At 40.4% G+C, this 23,782-nt stretch overlaps 1 protein-coding gene across 5 annotated transcripts in view; it reads right to left on the bottom strand.

Annotated features, from left to right (window-relative positions):
- LOC139551135 (abl interactor 1-like) overlaps positions 1 to 22,597 on the bottom strand; it is a 49,190-nt gene extending 26,593 nt beyond the window's left edge. For all 5 annotated transcript variants that reach the window (XM_071362549.1, XM_071362552.1, XM_071362550.1 and 2 more), the window contains exons 1-2: positions 21,961 to 22,597; positions 5,948 to 6,115 (exon numbers count right to left, since the gene is read on the bottom strand). In XM_071362549.1, the coding sequence (XP_071218650.1) occupies positions 5,948 to 6,115; positions 21,961 to 22,269 (477 nt within the window). In that variant the 5' untranslated portion in view covers positions 22,270 to 22,597. The remainder of the gene's footprint in view (positions 1 to 5,947; positions 6,116 to 21,960) is intronic.
- Between the last annotated feature and the right edge of the window lie 1,185 nt (positions 22,598 to 23,782).

Genomic DNA, 23,782 nt, shown 5'->3' with positions numbered 1-23,782 from the left:
TTCATGAGTAAAAACCAGTCTCAAGTCATCTGATGCTCAACTGTTAACAGAAGGATTCCTGGAATGACAGTTGAGAGATGGGCAACGCTGCCCCAACGCAGACCGTTTAGTTGGTCAAGACTGGTCCGCTTGGTCAAGACTCTGGGGGGGATTTCGCTATAAACTGTTCATAGGAATTTTTGCTAGAGGAGTTCATCTCTCACCAAGTGTCCTATGACATTTTGCACCTTAACCCCCTCAAAGCTAGGGTTGGAATTCCCAATCCCTGGAAAGCCTCATTGGTTAGTATGCTCTAATAGTCCCAGCCAGACTGTAAAACACCTGGATTGTCAACTCATCTCACCTCCCGCTCTAAAGGCCTCAGCATGCTTCAGTTCAGCTGGCGCCAAGCCGAAGTCGACTAGTCGATCCGAACAAGTATGCTTTCATACTCCCATAAAAGACCTTCGCATGGAAAACCAAAAAAAGCAGCAATAGTCTTGTTAATCCATTTTAAGACGCGGTAGCCAGTACACACTTCCTCAAAATAGTCTGAATTCATCAAAAATAATTCAAGAAATCTGTCATTAATTTTGATGTTCTTGCATAGGAGATCTTAGTCACGCAATTCTACATCTACAGTGGGGAGAACAAGTATTTGACACACTGCCGATTTTGCAGGTTTTCCTACTTACAAAGCATGTAGAGGTCTGTAATTTTTAGCATAGGTACACTTCAACTGTGAGAGACGGAATCTAAAACAAAAATCCAGAAAATCACATTGTATGATTTTTAAGTAATTAATTTGCATTTTATTGCATGACATAAGTATTTGATACATCAGAGAAGCAGAACTTAATATTTGGTACAGAAACCTTTGTTTGCAATTACAGAGATCATACGTTTCCTGTAGTTCTTGACCAGGTTTGCACACATTGCAGCAGGGATTTTGGCCCACTCCTCCATACAGACCTTCTCCAGATCCTTCAGATTTCGGGGCTGTCGCTGGGCAATACGGACTTTCAGCTCCCTCCAAAGATTTTCTATTGGGTTCAGGTCTGGAGACTGGCTAGACCACTCCAGGACCTTGAGATGCTTCTTACGGAGCCACTCCTTAGTTGCCCTGGCTGTGTGTTTCGGGTCGTTGTCATGCTGGAAGACCCAGCCACGACCCATCTTCAATGCTCTTACTGAGGGAAGGAGGTTGTTGGCCAAGATCTCGCGATACATGGCCCCATCCATCCTCCCCTCAATACGGTGCAGTCGTCCTGTCCCCTTTGCAGAAAAGCATCCCCAAAGAATGATGTTTCCACCTCCATGCTTCACGGTTGGGATGGTGTTCTTGGGGTTGTACTCATCCTTCTTCTTCCTCCAAACACAGCGAGTGGAGTTTAGACCAAAAAGCTCTATTTTTGTCTCATCAGACCACATGACCTCCTCCCATTCCTCCTCTGGATCATCCAGATGGTCATTGGCAAACTTCAGACGGGCCTGGACATGCGCTGGCTTGAGCAGGGGGACCTTGCGTGCGCTGCAGGATTTTAATCCATGACGGCGTAGTGTGTTACTAATGGTTTTCTTTGAGACTGTGGTCCCAGCTCTCTTCAGGTCATTGACCAGGTCCTGCCGTGTAGTTCTGGGCTGATCCCTCAACTTCCTCATGATCATTGATGCCCCACGAGGTGAGATCTTGCATGGAGCCCCAGACCGAGGGTGATTGACCGTCATCTTGAACTTCTTCCATTTTCTAATAATTGCGCCAACAGTTGTTGCCTTCTCACCAAGCTGCTTGCCTATTGTCCTGTAGCCCATCCCAGCCTTGTGCAGGTCTACAATTTTATCCCTGATGTCCTTACACAGCTCTCTGGTCTTGGCCATTGTGGAGAGGTTGGAGTCTGTTTGATTGAGTGTGTGGACAGGTGTCTTTCATACAGGTAACGAGTTCAAACAGGTGCAGTTAATACAGGTAATGAGTGGAGAACAGGAGGGCTTCTTTTTTTTTTTTTTTTTATTTATTTTTTTTTTTTTTATCCCCTTTTCTCCCCAATTTTCGTGGTATCCAATCGCTAGTAATTACTATCTTGTCTCATCACTACAACTCCCGTACGGGCTCGGGAGAGACGAAGGTCGAAAGCCATGCGTCCTCCGAAGCACAACCCAACCAAGCCGCACTGCTTCTTAACACAGCGCGCCTCCAACCCGGAAGCCAGCCGCACCAATGTGTCGGAGGAAACACCGTGCACCCGCCCCCCTCGGTTAGCGCGCACTGCGCCCGGCCCCCCACAGGAGTCGCTGGAGCGCGATGAGACAAGGATATCCCTACCGGCCAAACCCTCCCTAACCCGGACGACGCTATGCCAATTGTGCGTCGCCCCACGGACCTCCCGGGCGCGGCCGGCTGCGACAGAGCCTGGGCGCGAACCCAGAGACTCTGGTGGCGCAGCTAGCACTGCGATGCAGTGCTCTAGACCACTGCGCCACCCGGGAGGCCAGGAGGGCTTCTTAAAGAAAAACTAACAGGTCTGTGAGAGCCGGAATTCTTACTGGTTGGTAGGTTTTCAAATACTTATGTCATGCAATAAAATGCAAATTAATTACTTAAAAATCATACAATGTGATTTTCTGGATTTTTGTTTTAGATTCCGTCTCTCACAGTTGAAGTGTACCTATGATAACAAAATTACAGACCTCTACATGCTTTGTAAGTAGGAAAACCTGCAAAATCGGCAGTGTATCAAATACTTGTTCTCCCCACTGTATATACATTTGCTAAAAACACAAATAATAATCAATTTTAGAATAAGGCTGTGATGTAGCAAAATGTGAAAAAAGTCAAGGGGTCTGAATACTTTCCGAATGCACTGTATACATAGAAGAAACAACGAACGTCTGCTCATTTGAGGTAATTTATTTATATTTTCAATGGTTTCATGAAGATGGAGCTCTACCAGCTGCTCATTGAACATCCTTCAGCCCTAGGTCACAACGTGAGAGAGAGTAGTAGCTTGCCTCAGCCAACATATTTGAGTTTGAGTTTGAGTTTATTTTATTTTTACAGGGACAGTGCACATTAATCAACGTTTCAGTAAAAGTGCCGGTTTTAGCCAGCCGGCTAATTTTCAACCGCAGTCCCTGGGCAGGTTATTAAAAACAATTACAATATAGACAATAGCAACATAGAACAAGACATAGCATACAGACATAGCAACATAGGACAAGCAAGACGTAGCATACAGACAGAGCAACATAGAACAAAAAGCAGCAAGACAAAATTCATAAAAAAAAAAAATAATTTGAATAAGTATATCATCAAAAGTACACTTCACCAAGCAAGCAGCCTTGTCCTCATCACATCTCACTTAGTTAACGTTAGCTGGCTACCTAGCCAGCAAGGTAGTTAGCTCAGCTATCTAGAGAGCAAGATTGTTAGCTTAGCTAGCTAACTAGCAATCTGTGCTACTTATATGCTAACACTGGACTGGCACTAAAGTGAACACTCGTCCTTGATACAAAAAGAAAACTGTTACTGTTTGGGCCAATTATGTTAGATAGTGGGCTTATTTTGTTCGTTTTCTGAAATATGCAATCTGCAAAAAGCAAGACAGTTAGCGCAGATCTATAATTCAGGTCATGTGCCTGCACTCATGATGAGATAAGTAGCTAATGTTAGCTAGATATCTAAATTAGGACATGAGACTAAAACCTGTGCGGCAAGCATTTGCCTGCATAAACGTGTTTAGTCATCAGTGCATGCCAATTGCAGTTGAAATTATTAGCCAATACATATTGCATTGAATAACAGTGTAATGTATATATGGTTTCTGTAAGAAAACATTGTCATAATGAACAGCTAGCTTGTGCTTGTCATAACGTACTCTCATTGCCAGGTTGCCATAAAGTGTTTGTTTTATGACCTTCGAATGTTATAAACACTGTAGTAAATCTACTCAAGACAAATGCTGACGCTGACACCTAGGTTTGACATTACGAAAGGCATGTTACTGCATTTCAATGCTTATTTTTTTGCATACAAAAAACTTTTGCATACTCCTTATCCACTGTTATAGATAGACACATCTTTAAGTTGTACCTAAGAATGCAAACTAAACAAGTTTTGTATTTAAAGGCATATTTATAGAGGAAATTGTTGCTTTTTGGTGGATATCCTGTAAAACACAAATAAAATGTTCTTAAATAATGTACATTTTAATATTTTGTTTAAAAAAATCATAATTTAGAGTATCTGTTCATCGTTTGGAGTACAATTTGTGTAAAAAGGTCTGTTTTTCATTCCACCTCTAAAAAACAATAAATTAGATACTGTATATACAGATAATCGGTGACTTTTGCTTCCCTAAAATTGGTATCGGACCTAAAAATCCCATACTGGTCAGGCTCTACTAAAGGTGGATACTACATCACTTCAACCAGGATCTGGGAAATATCTTCAATATGAAACAAAAGCAATGATACACAATAGCTCCAAGACCAGAGAGTTATCTTGTTCATCATTTCTCCACAAAGAAGATTTAACCTCAGTGCTTATCCATACAGTACCATTACTAGGACGGATGAAACACGGAACCTACCCAAGGATCAATAGCCATCTCTTTTATGACAGGCTTTTATGACTTCTCAACTCAATTACACAGCATGCAGGAAGGATAGAGGTGATTAAAACTGGGGCGTTTCACACACACCAGGTATTAAGAGATTTGTACTCCAGCCCAATCCTAATGGACTATATGAAGAGAATAAGCACTACTAGCTAGAATCTCAAAGTTTCCCAAACTCGGGCCTGGGGACCCCAAAGGGTGCACATTTTGTTTTTGTCCTGTAAGCTAATTCAAATAATCAACTAATCATCAAGCTTTGATTATTTTAATCAACTGTGGTAGCGCTAGGGCAAAAACCAAAACGTGCACCCTTTTGGGTCCCCAGGCCTGAGTTTGGGAAACACCGAGCTAGATGGTTATGGAGCAGATATTTTGTTTGCTGGTGAATGAACAAGAGGCCTATAAAACCACCTTGACTCATGGCCCCAAGGAACGCTCTACTTACTGTGAGTGTGTGTGGCGTATTCAGAGAGTGCTGTTGTGTATCTTTGGTCGTGTGCACAATGGTGTGAGTGCCAGGGCTGAAAGTGGAGGTTTTTGTGTGATTGTGTATCTGTGTATATAAGTGTGTGTGTCTGGACAGGTGAGGCGTGGTTGATAGAGGTGTGTGTGTGTCATGTGCTTCCATCTGTGTGCTTGTGTATGTGCATGCTCACATGCGTGTCTGTGTGTGTCATGTCAAATCAAATTTTATTTGTCACATACACGTGTTTGGCAGATGTTATTGCGGGTGTAGCGAAATTCTTGTGTGCATGTGCTTCCGTGTGTGTGCACATGTATATATGTGTGTCTGAGCCCATGTATGTGTGTATGTGTATTAAAGCTGGGACGATAAATCGGAAATGATCAACACTGACCATACCGATCACTTATCGCAGGCATTTTGCTGATATCGTTCATTTAGATAAGTAACCTATACTAGAGAAATGTGAAGTTTGAAATGAAATATGTTTTCTACTATGGGTGATGTTAATGGAACAATTGATATCTACAACCATCAAACTAGTAAAGGATAATAAAAAAACTGTGGTGCATATTAATGGTATAAACATTGTTCTATTTATCGGAGATTGCTGAGCCAATGGATTTAGTTGAAGTGAGTACCTAAGAATTTATAACGTTCTATATGGATTCTGTGAAGATACGAAAATATGATGAATTGTATGTGTGTAGAATCGATTACTAGAGATTTGATGAAGTAATACTGGGAATATAAAGAGATGCAACTGAAACAACCCATACGTAGACATACGTAGGTTTTGAGTTGGTCCCTTTAAGCATAAATTCAGAAAATTTGTTGCGATATGGATTTATTTCTATAACGCCCAGCTCTAATGTTTATCTCTCCTGACCTGAGAGATGTGGTTGATGGAGGACTCCATCCGGCGCAGCTGCGAGGCCTGGATGTCCAGCAGCTGCAGCACGTTGTTGGCTAAGGCATTGATCTGGTAGGCAACGCTCGCCAGAGACTGGGTGGTGTAGGCTTTAGTCTCCTCCAGAGCTTTCCTCTTGTCCTGGGCCTAGAAGATGAGGAAGATGAAAATGACTACACAAGATCCAATGGAAATTTGACTTCCACTTCATCCCAAACCCCCCGAAAGACACATACATAGGTTGGAGCAGGGGGAAAGACCATTGTATACATTGAACATTACACTGTACATTTTGTAGATTCAATTCAACAAAGATTTTTTGTATATGGTCATTTCCATGTAAAAGGACCCATGAGCACCAACATGTAAAGCTCATAGGACCATGTCAAATTGAGTGTCAAATGAAAACTAAGCTATACATTTTTCAACCATTTTCCATCCTAAAAAATGTTGAATAAGCAATGTTTGATTTCTTGTTAAACAGATGGAAAAGGGGTCTTAGAAAACATCAACCAGAAAAGTCTTCCAAGGTATTATAAATATATCAAAACATAATACTGTTAAAGTAAAGGTCCCTGACAACTAATATCAACACTTTATTTAGTTAAGGAGAATTTCTTCTGCCTTCTGTATGTTTAAGAAACATTGTGTTATACCTTGAAATTCCGTTACCAAAAACCCACATATCTTTAAGATATTTTCTAATGTCTCTCCCTCATGACGAGGAAGGATAGTGAAAGTGCATAGAAGTAACAAGTAAAGGTAGACCTATCAATTATTTATAGTTTATGAATTATTAAGTGATTCAAACTCAAAATTTCTGAAATTGAATTGGCTACAATGGGAAATTATAGTAGTTACAAACCACAATTGGGTCACCTGCTACGGTCCTCCCTTCCACTGGCATACTGTTAAGCTGATAACTGTTTTCTTTCTCTTTCTGTCGTCTGGTGGTCAAAGCAAGAGTGTGAAAAGTCTGGTTAACCCTTCTCTCCCTCTCTCTAATTAATGTCAACTCTCTCGGCTCTTACTGACACCTAGCCATGAGCCCTCTCTTTTCTATTTACCGTAACATCCTCACCCACTGAGCACCGACAAACACCGGACGTCCATGGACGTTGATAAGTAGTTAAAACTTGTGAAACTTAGACAAATATGATTGGTTCAGATTTGGTTGGTCCAGACCCACCAAATCTAGTCTTGTTTGGTGGCGGAGGTCATAAAAATAATAGCCAGTGTGTAGAATAATACCCAAATATTCAAAGGAGGATATTGCATATTTCTACCTTTGTGTACCTATTTAGGATACATCACCATGAAGAGAATGACATTCATATCCATAATTATGCATTTCTGTAGTACAGATCAGGGACCCATGATGAAATTCAGTTACCGCAATTAGTTACCGGGTGCAAATCCACGTCACTTTCTGTAGTTCAATAACCCAAATATATTTTTTCAAAGGCAAGGTGTCGTCTTAGCTGCCACCCCATTCCTTCTGCAGACATATTTGAATCTTTAATTGAGAGCAGATATTTAGCAAAGTTTTTGGGAAACGTGGTCACAAAAAAACAAAGGGCGATTTTACCAAAATTCTGTTTGGAAACTTTGCATCTGCACAGATCTTCCAGTAAATGTGTTTTTGTCAAAAATGTTTAGTGTAAATATTTATAAGTAGTCCATGTGCATTGAGTTGTATGGTTTGTTAAACTTTGAAATCAATAGTTTTTGTTTGTCGTACATTTTAAAAGAGAAATCTGATTCTCAGCGCAATTCCGTTACAGTGGGATTTCTCATATTGCCAAAGCAGAGGAGTTTTCGACCTGATCCACAACAATGTTTTGCAAACCTTTCCTTGGGTACCCCCTCAGGTGTGCTAGCACTGGAATACATAAAATAAATGAAACTGGCAAGGGGTACTTGAGTAGAGGTTTGGAAAACAGAAAACTGTTGTAGATCATCAACTCTTCTGCTTTGGCATATAGCTAGTATTTGTTGCTTTATTGAATTTAATTAAAAAGTGAGAAAGCGAGATTTGGGGGATTGGGCTCCCGAGTGGCACAGCAGTCTAAGGCTCTGCATCTCAGTGCTAGAGGCGTCACTTCAGACACCCTGGTTTGAATCCAGGCTGTATCACAACCGGCCGTGTTTCGGAGTCCCATAGGGGCGGCGCACGATTGGCCCAGCGTCGTCTGGGTTTGGCCGGTGTAGGCCGTCATTTAAAATAATATTTTTTTCTTAACTGACTTGCCTAGTTAAATAAAAGGTTACATTTTAAATAACGAAATAAAAAATATAACGGGAAATGTGGAAGGACAGAGATATACAAAAGGAGGAGAAATAGAAGACATACAATGTAGGAGGACACAGGCAGAGTCAAGTAAACTTGTGCAAAACAAATACAGAACACGAATTCGCCCAGGGGACAACATAGGAAAACAATGATAAAAGCACTTAGGTGGTGCTCTAAAAATACCTCTGCCTACACGAGGACAGGGTTTTTCTCCATATGTTACTTGACATTTCTGATAAGGTGCAAAGCAACGCTGGCTGGGTAGAGTGGAATTCACACCGCCACTTCCGAATAGACAGGTGCACATTGGGACGCTAGCCTCCGGGAATGCTGGGACATCGGTTAAGAAGCGGGTCCCTCCCTGCTGCAAGAGCCATCTGTCTGAGCCTACAGCCATTGCTCTACACACAGTTCTGTTGTAAGTATAGGCCTATGAAGTGCATGAAGACTACACACCACACACACAGCAGACCTGGGTTCAAATACTATTTTAATTCATTTGAAATACTTTATCGGTGCTTGATTAAGCTTGCCTGGCTTAATGTACCAATAAAATAGTCCCTAAACTGGATACCCCTCCCATCTGGCACTCCAGGCAGACTAGAGCAAACGCTCAAGGTATTTGTAAGATTGCATTCGATACAACAGACCCTGTTACAGTGGATTTGTGTAAATAGAAAATGCCCTGAGTGTACGCAATGCATCGAAGCAAGTCCACACAGTGCAGACAAAGAGATTCTGACAACACATACTGTACCCGCACAAACACAGACACTTAAAAAGCCTATGTCTTACAATGTAATCGCAGCACAAACTTGGCACCGAATTGTACATACACAACGGCAACACACACGCACGCACACGTACACACGCATGCATGTCCTCACACACACACACACACATCTAGAAAGCACCTTGTATCAGTGATCGACATCTCCATATACTGTATGTCCACATTCCTCCATTCATCTGAATAAAAGTACAGTATGAATGTGTGACTTAAAGTACTCTTACATTATGCACTGGTTAGAAATCGAACCATGGCTAAAGCCTTGTTATCATTGAAAGCAACTTGGTCGGCGCAATTAATGGGTTGAGTGACTGAATTTGGGAGAATGTCTGTCTCATCTGCATTGGTGTCTTTGTTTGTCTACAAAGCAAAGGGGCACACCTTTAATTCAGGGTAATTGAGGACAAGTGGTACATCTTAGTGGCGGAGAGAGAAGGATTAGGTTGTGTTAACACCTTTTAAACATAGACGAACATCCTAAAAAAAAGCTTCACAGTCCCAATTTTATTTTTGCAACATTTGGGATCAAGTTGTATTTAGGCTGTTGAATGCATTTCGAGTGTATAAATACTATTTCCAACAAAGCTTGAGTGTTTAGAAACCATATACAACATAACAGAAGCACTCAGTCATTGTATGTACATTTGGTGGCCGTGGTGGGGTTACCTAAATTCTCAAACTGGATTTGGTAGATCCAAGATTTTTTTATACGTTAGATATTTCCATTAACCAACACACCCAGGGCACAAAATAGGTAGAGCAGTCCAAATTGAACACTGATCTTACTCAGCCTACAGTACAACAGTTTTTATGGTGGAGTACTGCTCGCCCAAATGGAGAACAGTCTGGAACCCCTGTTGCTGCTAAGGGAGTTATTGCAAACTACTATTGGAGATTGGCCTCGTAACCCAGGGGTCAAAGAGGACATTCTCTATAACATTGGATACGTGTGGAGCAGCCCTTGGCATGTACAGTAGGGCCACAACCTCATGGTAGGTAATTGTATTCAAGAAGGTAAAACCACAACAAAACACTCCCTAGAGTCCCTACTGAAGTTAATAGTAATTCTAATATAAAAATCTCCTCCGGGGGACATAGTAGATTGAAACACAACACTTCTTGGTCTGAATCCATAGCACAGGGGAAATTGACAGGAAAAAAACCATCTCACTCAACATCTCTTTGACCCCCTTTCCTCTCCTCTTCATATCCTGTGTAAACAACTAATAGTTGTATCAGGGATTCTATGCATAGTTGATTGACAGTTTAATCACCCAATTGGTATGTACAATACTCACTGTTCTGTGGTGTTCATTTCTCATCAAATGTTCCGCTAATTTCATGTGTTAACAGGCGACCTGTTCAGAAACTAAGGCGAGCTAGCAAAAACACAAAACATATATATATACAAATTGATACTTGGAGTTAAGGAATCAGTATAATATCGTCCACAATAATATTGAGATATGTAACTAGCGATTTCCCCCCCCCCATCACTAATGGTAGGTGGTACCTTTTGATGGAAGACACACATGATACTAACCTGGTACAACTCTTCTAATCTCCAACCTCTATTTCTCTTCATTTTCAACTCCTTTACCAAGACTAACCAGTCTTTTTTCTTGGTATTTGGTAGCCTACCTTATGATGGGAGACCCACATTATACAGACCTGGTACGTTTGAACTAGTACCCCATCATCTAACGATACTTGTCAGACAGGCCTGCTGCTACTACTTGAAAAAGACTTGAAGGGCCTTACAACAAACATCAAGTCCAAACACTCACGACTCATGAGAGAAACATCCAGTCAGTAGGATATCATGTGAAGGGGGATTTAAAGTGGGGGCTCAGCTGTGACAAATACTGTTGCTTGTGTGTTTCCTTCCTTAATGGGATAGTTTGTGATTTTGCCAAGGATTTTCTTTGTCTCTGCGTGCAGTTTGAAGGAAGTTGCCAACTAGCATTAGCGCAACAACTGGAAGTCTATGGGGAAAGCTATTATGCTAGTTTGCCTGTCATTACGGATTATGGCATTTATCAATGGGCATTGTGTTCTTTTATGATATGGTTATAAAAGGGTTATAGCAGGCAACATGACCTGTAGTGCTCCTCAATGATGTCACTGATGACGAGCTATCCAACGGCACAGTTGGATTTATCTGGATTCTACCATATGGCATAACTGGTGCCCACAATGGGTGACCATTAGATCTCCAAATTGCTATTCCGTTAGCGTCGGTGTCATAGCCTTAACAAAAATGGTACTCCTGAGTGCATAATCTGGCCCACACCTTTTTTGTTGTTTGTTTGTTCATTAATATGATACACTTCCACTGGTTCTGGGGCCCTTGTTAAAGTCAACAGCATTATGAACTTTACCCAGTAGCAGGACATTTTTGATCAAAACCTGGCTACCTTTGCCAGGAGGCTGAAACTTGGATTCAAGTGGATCTTCAATAACCCCAAGCACACATCAAAAATCCACAAAGAAATGGTTAATTGACCACAAAATCAACAGTTTGCAATGTCCATCTCAGTCTCTGGACTTGAAACCCATTGATAAACAAATGTTGCCCCCTATCTTTTTGAGATTGACTTTTTCTTGTTAAACAAGAATCTTTCTCTGAGCAATTGCAATTGTGAGCAATTGTATTAGTATAAAATAACGTTAGAGCATACAATATACAGGTAACTGCCAATATAATGGAAACCCTTGAGTAAATTAGGGATACAAAGTATATTGAAAGCAGGTGCTCCACACGGCAGGTGTGGTTCCTGACTTAATTATTAAGCAATTAACATCCCATCATGCTTAGGTCAAGTATTAGCTGGGCAGGCCATTATTTTGGCTACCATGGCTACGACCCCACAGGGTATGAGTAATCACTGAATAGTTTGATAAGCATGAAAACGATGTGCCATGGCCGTCTCACATGCTGACTACACCGGGCGCGTGCACATGCGTGTGGGTGCGTCCACGTGCGCCATCGCTCGCATGTTGATTTTGTCCATCCACACCAGATGCGATCAGGACACGTCGGTTGAAATATCATAACAAACTGAACCAACTGAATTAATTTGGGGACAGGTCGAAAAGCATTAAACATTCATGGCAATTTAGCTAGCTACAGTAGCTTGCTGTTGCTAGCTAATTTGTCCTGGGATATAAACATTGGGTTGTTATTTTACCTGAAATGAACAAGGTCCTCTACTCCGACAATTAATACACAGATAAAAGTTAAACAGAGTTTGATTCTAGTAATCTCTCCTCCTTCAGGCTTCTTTGGACGTTATATGGCGGTTGGAAACCAACTTTAAGGCGCATTACCACCACCAACTGGACTGGAGTGTGAACCTCAGTTCATCAATCAATCACCCACGTGGGTATATGCTCCTAAAAACTAATGAGGAGATGGGAGAGGCGGGACTTGCAGCGTGTCAAGCATCAGAAATAGAACCAGGTTTTATGCTCATTGAAGCACCCAGGCAGTGTGGATGCAATGATTGAATAACATGAATGTGTGTGGTCAACATGTCAGTCACCAGGTCTCAACCCAATTGAACAATAATGGGATATTCTGGAGTGGTGCTTGAGACAGCCTTTTCCACCACCATCAACAAGACACCAAATGATATAATTTATTGTGGAAGAATGAAGTTGCATCCCTCCAATATAGTTTCAGCCACTGTTCTGGCTCGTGGTGGACCAACGCCCTATTAAGACACTTTATGTTGGTGTTTCCATTATTTTGGCAGTTTCCTGTCGCTCTGTATTTATATTAACTTGATACCGTTTTTTAAAAATCATCTTTGTCAATGGTGCCAGTCATTTTGGAATTGACTGTATATCAGTGGGGAACCAACAAAGCCTTCTAATAATTGTTGTATTTATTTATTTATTTTTAAATATCAATGTCTGAGAAAACTGAGGAGAAAAAAATATCCAATCAGGAATTTTCTTTGGTGGTCTCTGGGGAGATACATCTGGGTAAAACTGAGTGTTTATATTTATGTCGCTTTGCGCTGTTGTTTTCCCACCCAAAAAATTGACACTTCCTGAATGTGATGTCATTGAGGGAAGGGGCTGTGTTTAAAAAGGGTACTACAAACAAACAGGGTAGAAAGTGAAATCAAGGACACAGAAAATTTTAAATACAATAACAATAAATACAATCATCATAAAAAAAACATTTTTGTTTAAAGATTTTAAGTAGGATTATAAAATAATGAAGAAAGATGTTTTATATTTTGTTATTTAATGGCTTATATTTCTCATAGAAGTTGATGAATAGCACCCGGTGACATGGCAAAAACATCTGCAACCACTAAAAACAAAAAGCATAAAATGTACTTTGAGATACGTCCTAATATTTATATAATTATTTTACTTTTAGATCTGTGTGTATTGTTCTGAATTGTTAGATATTACTGCACTGCTGGGGCAAGGAACACAAGCATTTTGCTACACCTGCAATAACATCTGCTAAATATGTGTATGCGACCAATAAAATTTGATATGTGTGTTTATGGTCAACTTTATATATAAAGTCTTTTGCAATCCACATTTTCACTAAATATGATATTTCCTGAGGACCAAAAAAGGCACCAGATGGTAGGAATGACAAATGATGTCATTGGTTGATTGAGCCTGCTGTCTGATCTAAAAATGAACGGAATCATGTTTTGTAACAATTATTGTGGGCTTTGTGTTTTTCAGATTGCACGATCACACTAGCAGCGAATAGATATGGTTGTCCTTGTTCAATAGAACCATTGGACTTGTCTCAACAATGTTCCTATCTACAAGGACATTGCAGGATATCTAGGTTGACTCATTATCCCTGGCTTTGTGAAGACTACAGCCTGACGGGAGACCTACTTCCTTGTTCCCACCCTCAAAGGCATGCTTTTCAAAATGGGATGGTACTAGTTTACAGGTTCACAGAAGCTATGTTACTATGCACTCCCTTTCAAAAAAAGATTGCAGTTTTGAAACTGCAGTAATATTGCAGTAACTGCAGTCGATTGTGGTATTTTGGATTATACTGCACTATAACTGCAGTTACCCTGTGAAATTACTGCAGTAAAAAATCTGATGATTCCTCTTTCCAAAAAGAGCTGGACGACGATTGTTTTTGTTGATGTTCTTTTATATAGAGCCCTATTTATATGAACCGGAATACACTGAAGAGGAGTTGAGACAGCGAGAAAAATAATTGCGAGACCAGCAAGCAGGGGTGGCAGCCTAGACCAGCTGGACCAGGACTCAGGAGGGCAAATGACAAACGAGTAAGTTGTTTTGCTGTCGGTAGCTAGCTAGCAAAAGAAGCTCTCTTTTTACACAAAGCAGTGTTGTTCAGTACAGTACAATTTGGTAATTGATTCGTCCATAACAGAGCTTGCTAGTACCACAATACAAGCTAGACAAGTTTAGCTAGCTAGCTGTGTATTTACTATACCTAAAATGTACTGTAGTCTAATGTTATCGCTAGCTAGCTAACTAGCTTAGCGCCTCTCATTATGAGCAAAACTGGAGAAATGTTTTGATGATGGTGGAAAGTAAAGGAATGACTTTGGTTTTATGACTCATATTAGTCTTGGAGTAACTATACCTGTGTGTTGTAGCTAGCTAAAGTGTGTCTACGAGATGTCTCATATTCTACACCATGCTGCTACAGTAGGAATACATACAGTATACAATGATTGCCCGTGAATGTGCACTAGCGTTTTCGTGTTTCTCTCACAGACAAAACCGCTTGGATACAAAGAAGTTTGTGACTCTCAAGAGGAGATGTGAAAGGTTCCATAACAACAATCTCCCCTTGTATCAAAGTGACTTCGAACACCTCATTGCACCACCAAACACACAATATGCAAGTATTTCCTATGTAGAGCTGTAGTATTTATTATAAGCTTTAGTATATTCTTTATTTTACTGTATACACTATGTCATACATTGTCATAACTGTTCCTGCACACCGCTTTGTAAACTCACCTCGGCCTCCAGAGTAAATAAACTTTGTCTTGAATACAAGCCATGTCTACTTATTTGCTATTTTGACAGACGAATCTACTGTTATATTGAAGCATGTTCACTTGCCAACAAATTTCAGTTTAAATGACTTACCAACTCCCTACATAATTTGTTTTAGCAGTAAGACTGAAGCTAGTTTATCCAAATACATTTCACGAATATCACAATGAATTGAGCCAGGAGTTGAGGTCAACACTTTATTGCTTTCTGATGCAGCTGGAATCATTTAGTCACTTGTAAAAAAAAAAAAAAAAGATCATATAAAAACACTATATGTACAATGGCTAGCAACATCTTATACCACAGTGCAGCTGAGCATAATAGGCATTTTATATTATACTACAACATCAGTCTAACTGAATATGGATGTTGTGTTGGTTGAATGTTCCAGGCAGGTTTCAGAATGTTCTTCAGCTGGTGAACCTCTTCTCGTGTTGGTTAATGGCAGCTGGTTTAGCAGGCTTTGGCGAGGTGGCGATGTTGGCAGGGATGTTGGGTTTGGGGAGCTGTGAGTCAGGCTCCTTGTAGACAACTTTCTGGTCCTTTCTGCACTCCACAGCCAGGTGGACAAGCCTCTCATACACTTTCTTCACCACCCACTGCTTCAACCTCTAGTTGTGCTGTTAAGTAGACAAGCACTGCCAACAATCGAGTAAATAGGCTAGAAAAGTATACTAACAGACCCTCTCCCCCATGCCATTGAAAAGTTTGAGGAGCACTTGTCTTGTAGACAGTTTAGTGTATTGGTGATTTTGTTTTCTCAAGAGGGTAGTGTACTTTCATAAATACCTTAGGCTCTCCTGGCTTGTTTCTAAATCAGATGATGTTGAGCTTAAGCTTATTCCAGGCTGAAAGCTTTCATCCAATGGGTCTACAGGCGCTGTACTACTAAAGCTAGTGTCAAAGTCCTCGTTATCAGCAGGATTAGTCTGTAGGACCCACAGTAGTGAGTGATAAGCCAACATTTTACTACTTCCCCCCCCCCCCCCCATCAACACATGCTCAAACAAGGTACTATATCCACTCAGCCACCCCCCTCATGTCAATAGATCATGCATACTAACCTTCACATACAGTACCCAACCCAGTCAGTCACCCACACCATCCCCTCCTTACTAATGCCTAATTTCCTCCAATTTAGACTTCAAGCCTTGCATGAGTAATCAACTAAGCCTCCATAATAGAGAGAAAACTACAGTAGAAGTTGTAACCTACTTGTAAACACACCAACTATGACAACAAGATACAGACCATGCTAATCCCTAGCTACAATATATTTGCTAATGCATAGAGTCATTGAAAGATTTAGTAGATTTGAGTAAGATTTTTCAAGGTGACTTACATTATTTCCTGGTGCTGAGCTTGATGCCTATGCAGATGTTGATGGGATCGGACTCTAAATAGAACAAAGTCACATTAGCCTCTGCGGTAGTTAGATAGCCAACTAACGGTGTCTAGCCAGCGTATTATGAAAGCTAGCAAGCTAGATTGTGGTTTAGATACAGTGCCTTCATAAAGTATTCATATTGTTGTGTTACAAATTGGAATTAAAATGGATTTAATTGTCATTTTTTTGTCAACAATCTACACAAAATACTCTGCGATGTCAAAGTGGAAGAAAAATTCTACCGTGTAAAAAAATATAATCAACAAATTTTTTTTTTATATATTTTGATTACATAAGTATTCTCACCCCCTGAGTAAATACATGTTAGAATCACCTTTGGCAGCAATTACAGCTGTGAGTCTTTCTGGGTAAATTCTTGAACAGTTTTCCACACCTGGATTGTGCAAAATATGTATATTATTCTTTACCCATAACATGATGCAGCCACCACTATGCTTGAAATGTGGTACTCAGTAATGTGTTGTATTGGATTTGCCCCAAACATAACACTTTGTATTCAGAACAAAAAGTTAATTGCTTTGCCACATTTCTTGCAGTATTACTTTTGTGCCTTGTTGCAAACAGGATGGATGTTTTAGAATGTTTGTATTCTGTACAGAATTCCTTCTTTTAACTCTGTCAATTAGGTCAGTACTGTGGAGTAACTACAATGTTGTTGATCCAACCTCAGTTTTCTTCTTTCACAGCCATTAAACTCTGTAACCGTTTTAAACTCACCATTTGTAAGGACAGATGCTGGGAGACGAGAAGCAAGTACAGGGAGTGAACATTTAATAAATAACTGACAAGAAACAAACAAGGACAGCTTCTGAACAGGGGAAACATAACGACAATATGCTGACACGGTGGGGGAATCAACAAAGGGAAGGAGTCCAGGTGAGTCAATATTGCACTGATATGGTGACAAGTGTGCGTAATGATGGGCAGCCTGGCGCGGGTGGGAGCAGAGTGACAGTACCCCCCCCCCCTTATTCTAAAATTGATACAATTATTTTTGCTTAGTCCGTATGGGATATTGTGTGTATATTAATGAGGGGGGGGGGGGGGGGGGACAATTTTATCAATTTTAGAACAAACTGAGAAACAGACAGATATAGAAGGGGCAATCAACAAAGGGAAGGAGTCCAGGTGAGTCAATATTGCACTGATATGGTGACAAGTGTGTTTTTATTTGTATCCATCTACCAATAGTTGCCCTTCTTTGAGAGGCATTGGAAAACATCTGTGGTCTTTGTGGTTGAATCTGTGTTGGAATTTCACTAATCAGCATGAGAGACATTACAGGTAGTCATTCAAAAATCATGTTAAACACTATTATTGCACACAGAGTCCATGCAACTTATGTGATTTGTTTGTGCTCCTGAACTTATTTAGGCTTGCCATAACAAAGCGGTTGAATACTTATTAACTTACGACATTTCAGCTTTTAATTTCTTATTATTTTGTAAAAATGTTGTTGTTTTTTTAACATAAATCCACTTTGACATTTTAGAGTAGGCCAGTGAAAAAACATCTACATTTATTCCATTTTAAATTTAGGCTGTAACACAACAAAACCAAGGGGTGTGAATACTTTCTGAAGGCACTGAAAAGAAATGTAGTTTTCTAGCTAGTTAGCTAGGTAACGTTAGCTACGTTACCTCAGCTTGACTTCTTTTCTGCTGCTCTGATGTTGGCTGATCGGATGCCTTCCTCTTTGAAGTGAAAGGGAAAATCGATGGAACAGCATCACCTTTCAATGTTCGACGACATGGCAACCCCATCAGTTCCTTTTCAAAATCCTCTGTCTGAAAGTGCTGGCTACAAACCCTTTGATATTTCTCCCATAACTGGATACACCTCCACCGGGCAGTACTATGTCCTGAAATTGCTATGAATTTTGGATAATGTGCTTTGCTTACAACCAGGAAATGTAGCAGACACATTTCTACTGGGGCACTCATATTTACGTGTAGTGAGAAAATTCAAAATTTTTATGAGACATATGATATGTTAATAACATATTAACGGACATATATAGTGAAATAGAATAGCAGTGAAATATACCGTTAAGTATTCTTTTGTTGTGGTGGGGACAGTAACATTAGAACTTTTAACAAAATTATACTTTAATTAACTCTTTAGGACCCATAGTGGCCGTCTATGGCCTTTCTTTAAATTACTATAGCGGCCGCAAACGGCCATGTTTTTCTAACAATAATATCTGTGTCAATATCGCAAAATGAACTTGCTAACAACCTGTTGTCGTACTCGCGTGGCTGTTGGGTATGCTGTCATTTAACATTTCAACGTATTTTTGACTTCATTACTCAAAATGACGCCGCCGAAGCGGACACAACTTTTCACTGTGAAAGAGGCTGTATCTATATCGGTCGGTGATATGGTTTCGGACACGTCTTTGCACTTTGAAAAGTGATGATGTCGAGGTGAGTGAAATAAGTAAACAGCAGATATATGTTTGGTGTTGTCTATGTTTGATGCTGTGAAAGTTGGGGAATAGCTCTCAGATTAGCAAGTCCTGTCATGTCATGATAACTTTGGTACAGGCAAGCACATCAGCGGTGGAGCTCGAATAATTGCGCTCTGTCGCTTGGAAATAGTTGCAGTGTTTAGCTGTATATAGTCAGATAACTAGTTGGTTGTTTTGTCTTGTTTGTGCCAATGTAATTCATATGGAAATGGCTTGCTATAACTAGCTAGCTAACTAGTTAGTCTGTCAGGGAAGAAAAGTTGTGTGTAGCGGTAAATTTGGGCTGCGCTGAAGCATCAACCTCAACTGTCACTTTCACCAGCTAGCCATACAGACAACCAGTTAAATAGCTAGCCATACAGACAACTAGTTAAATAGCTAGCCATACAGACAACCAGTTAAATAGCTTCCGACATTAAGGCTAGAGTCATTTGTGATTATCTGTTGGGCTTTTGTTATGGTTTGTTATGTTTGCTAGGTGCAGATATTCGTAGGATATATAGTGCATTTGGAAAGTATTCAGACACACTTTTTCCACATTTTGTTACATTACAGCCTTATTCTAAAATTGATACAATTGTTTTTGCTTAGTCCGTATGGGGTATTGTGTGTAGATTAATGAGGGGGGAAACAATTTGATCAATTTTAGAATAAGGCTGTAACGTAACAAAATGTGTAAAATGTCAAGGGGTCTGAATACTTTCCGAAAGCAGTGTACAATGCCTAGTACTCCTATTATTAGACAGCTTAGCTGTCCTGTTAGGGTAGTAGATGCCTGTGCATTGGAGCTCATATGATGAGTTCGATATTTGTTTACATAGCCAGCTAGCAAGTTGCGTGTTTTGTCCTGTTTCTACCGATGCATTTCATTTGAAAACTGTCCCTGCCCGGTAACTAATCAGCTAGCATTGGCTAACTCTGTAGTTAGTCTGTCAGGCAAGAAAGTTGATTGGAGGAGAGAGAGTGTGTGTAACTCTATCACACAATTTATTATGGAAACCCTTCATTAGGAAGATGTGTATGTGTATGGTTGAGAAAAAGAGAGAGGAAGAAAGAGAGACAGTGCGAGAGGGAGAGAGAAAGATTATGTTCCTGACCACAATTGTATCCTATTTGTTGCTCCTCTCCTCTCCCTCTGTTAATGGAAGTCAATGGAAGAGAAGGAAGTGATGTGGAGAGTCAGGGCTCAGCAGCAAAAGGCAGGGAGGAAGAGGAGTTAGAGATGATTGGAGGGATAGAGATGTGGAGCCGTTGCCTGGCTATTAGTAAATCCTCTTAGATGTAAAGACCTGCATGGTTCTGGTACCTGTTCCGACTGACATTTTCGCTTATAAATCGATCTTTGGACACAGTCGATAAAAATAGCTTGCCTTGAGCTATACCCCTAGGTCAGGCGGAAACAATACATTTCCTGAGCCAGTGTAATGTAGGATGTGAAATCTGAAACCACTTGAAGCTGGTATGTCCCTTCCAGGATTTAATTTGCTCTTCCGACTGTCGATCCACTCCTGGCTGAACCCTACATCACAGCCACTGACATCACACATGCCTGTAATCTTTACATCATAGTGCAGCAGGAGAGCGTGGTTTCATCACGGTACCCCATACAGAGGTCGATTTATAGCCACTAATCTAAAATAATTCATAGATTTTAAACAAAAAACACTTCCTGTGTCCTAGACAGACACGGTTAATATGATATGAAAGGCGATTTCCTAACGAATTCAGAAAGCCAAGCTAGAGCTGTGAGACGTTCACGTCGATGGGACAGACGTTTTGATCAATAGAGACCTTTAGAAAACATGCACATTTTCTCTAACACTAAACCTACAAATTGGTATTTTACGTTTATAAGGAAGATGGAATCGTATAGTTAGTCGTTTTATAATTTGATTATACTATATTTAGAAAGCATACAAGTCATTTCAAGCCTTATTCATACAGTTTTGTCGAATAGGAAATACATCAAATATTTCATATTTTTATCATATTATGTACAGTGACAACAGCTCCCACCGTTTCATTAGACCACTACTGGGGCGCAATTCAACTATTCGAATTATGTGAAAGACGGAGGATGAAACAAATGCACAGGACTACGCTTTATATATCAATCTGGAATGACAGGTAGCCTACGACAATCCAGTCCCCTCTTTCGGGTAATAACAATTCAGGCAGCCTCAACCAAGTCGGGCAATACATTAGATAAATGGTAGTTTATCCACACACACGTCGCTTGCACAGAAACCTATCCAGGGGCAATACACTGCTATACCGCTATACCTACCAATTTCTAACTAATGTTAAGCTAGGCACACTGTCGGTAAAAAACAACAACAGAAAGACCAGTCACGCATTTATTACATGCATGATACAGAATGATGGGAACTGCTTTGCTGGATATACCGTGCTGCTCTCAAAGGCATATAGTACATTGATGGAAACTGCAGTAGAGCGACCATTATTGCCCTAGTAACACCATTCGGTGACCAACGATGCCAATAGACAGTAAGCCTATAAGGAGCCTATAATGAAGAAACGATTCAAACCATTTGACCTATTCGATATCCTAGGTTTGGAAAGCGATAAAAAAATGTTTTGCCCTGGCTACAATTGTAATAGCATCGCCTAGGCTACAGTTCTAGCCTACCTATCAAAGAGAACGACACACCCTTTGAATAGTCTTCAGCAGCTTTGTAAATGCTTATCAAATAGCTGGTTTAGAATGGTCATAAGAGTAGGCAACCATCCGAACACGGCTGTTATAGGAGAATAGAGTCCGCGGCTGTAACCACAGTTTCAGCATATAATGATGAGGTAGGCTTTTTTTTTTGCATTGCCAAAGCCTGTTTAAATAAGAGTTAAATATCCATGTTTAGCGGTCATTGGTCTCAGAGCCACATATCCTGTCCCCGGTTTCACAGTTCTATAACATTACTAATCCGACGAATTCCGCATATAATTCAACATTTTATCAGCGATGTAGTTTCCTTACCTGTACATAATTGTTTTCACAGTATTCTGCAACCCTCGACAGATTTTGGTAGCTTTCCACGAGCGCTCGTTTACCGGCTGGAATTTCTTCCTCTAGCAACATTTGTAGCTCTGCCATCTTACATCCCTCTGCATTTCCTTTCTTTCTTTCTTTCTTTTCAATGAGGCAAAGCGTTGTGGCTTTCGATGTGGTGAGATAGGGGCTCTCCGCCTGGTATTGTGAGATTTCTGGCCTCGATTTTATAACTGTCCCCAAAATTATACGCGCTCTGGGGCTCGTTGTTAAATGTGATTGGTTCAAATACTGCATCGATTAGTTGTTGACCAATTGAATTTCAGTGCGATATTCGCTCATGAACCTAAACCCAAAAGTGATGAAGGGTGATGTACAATCCGGTCTAGTGATACAAAGTAGAAAATCCAGTGTTCCATCGATGGCACGCAGCTTTTGTTGCATTCTATATTCTACATTGTAACATTTTGTCCTTGTGCGCGTGTATCAAAAATATATGCTTTTTTTTAAGGTAAGCGAAAGTGAGTTGTTCCAGTCAGCCACAGATTATCCGTTATATTGAACAGAGATACTCAAGTGGCAGCTCTAACAATGAATATACGTTTCTTTAAAAATGGAGGGCAGTCGGAAGGAGGCAAGAGCAGGTGGGACCATTCTAGCCAATGAGAGGGCAGATACGCGTGTGAACAACAGGCCCAACTCAGATATTAAGTGTTTTTTCTCAAAGTTGCCGGTATGTCACGTGTCCTATATAAGTACATTCGTAACAACCTAAGCATTACGACACTTCTATACGATCAAATAAGACATTCAATATTTTGTTGACCAAATAGACTCTCTCATTGACCTCCATACAAAACCCATCGCTTTGTGAGCTAAAAAAAAAGACAAAACGCCATCTGCTGGAGAATACAGATTTTGGGCCCAGTTAACCCTTTCGCCTCTTTCTCTCAGCACTACATCTCACATATGAAATCCCCCATGAAGAGCATTATGAGCCTTGTAGAAAAGACACTAGGCCTACAACTCCCTAGCAGCTTTTGGGATTATATGTTTTGTTTGACCGAATTTGAGAGGTCGGTATCAGACTGTCGGCATAGGGCTATATGTAGACAGCAGAGGGCTTAATCCATCCAAACATGCATAGGGTCAATTCACCTTCTATCGACTTGGTTCTCTTTTTACATTCACTCATATATTAACATTTAATGTTGAGAATGTTTGCAACAACTGAATAGCCTAAGCGGAAATAATATGTAACAATCCTCTTAGATAGGCATGTAGCCTATCCATTTAATACCTTGATGAGATGCGAGGGTATTGAATAGGCCTATTGATTTCAATGACACATTATGAAAGCCTGTTGATTTTAATACCATTTAAAAATTGACATTATTGCTGTCATGTAACTTTGTTGTCACAGAGGTGACTGAATGTTAAATCTGCGCCTGTCCTCCTGGTTGTGACAAAGTCATGGATCACACCAACGAAGACGAGCTTCGACCCGGTTTGATGCCGCAGTGCAAGTGATGCGGAGTTTACCCGCAGATTGTAGGCTAATTACCCATTAATAACTATACTAGCCTATACATTAAATCAGGAAATGAATTGTGGGCTACGTGCTACAACTGAGTAGCCTATTTAGCAGTAATGTTAGCTTGTTTAGCCTATGTCTGAATGAGCACCATTAGACTGCTCACTCTGTTGTATTTAGTAATTTAAAGCTCAGACACACCGTTAAGATTGTCAAACATTTGCCTGCCGACAGCACTTAGCACCTCTGAAAAGTGTCGGCAGTCAATCTCTTTTG

Source organism: Salvelinus alpinus, chromosome 23 (genome assembly GCF_045679555.1).
Source record: "Salvelinus alpinus chromosome 23, SLU_Salpinus.1, whole genome shotgun sequence".
Lineage (NCBI taxonomy): Eukaryota > Metazoa > Chordata > Actinopteri > Salmoniformes > Salmonidae > Salvelinus > Salvelinus alpinus.
This window is presented reverse-complemented; position numbering and strand designations above follow the sequence as displayed.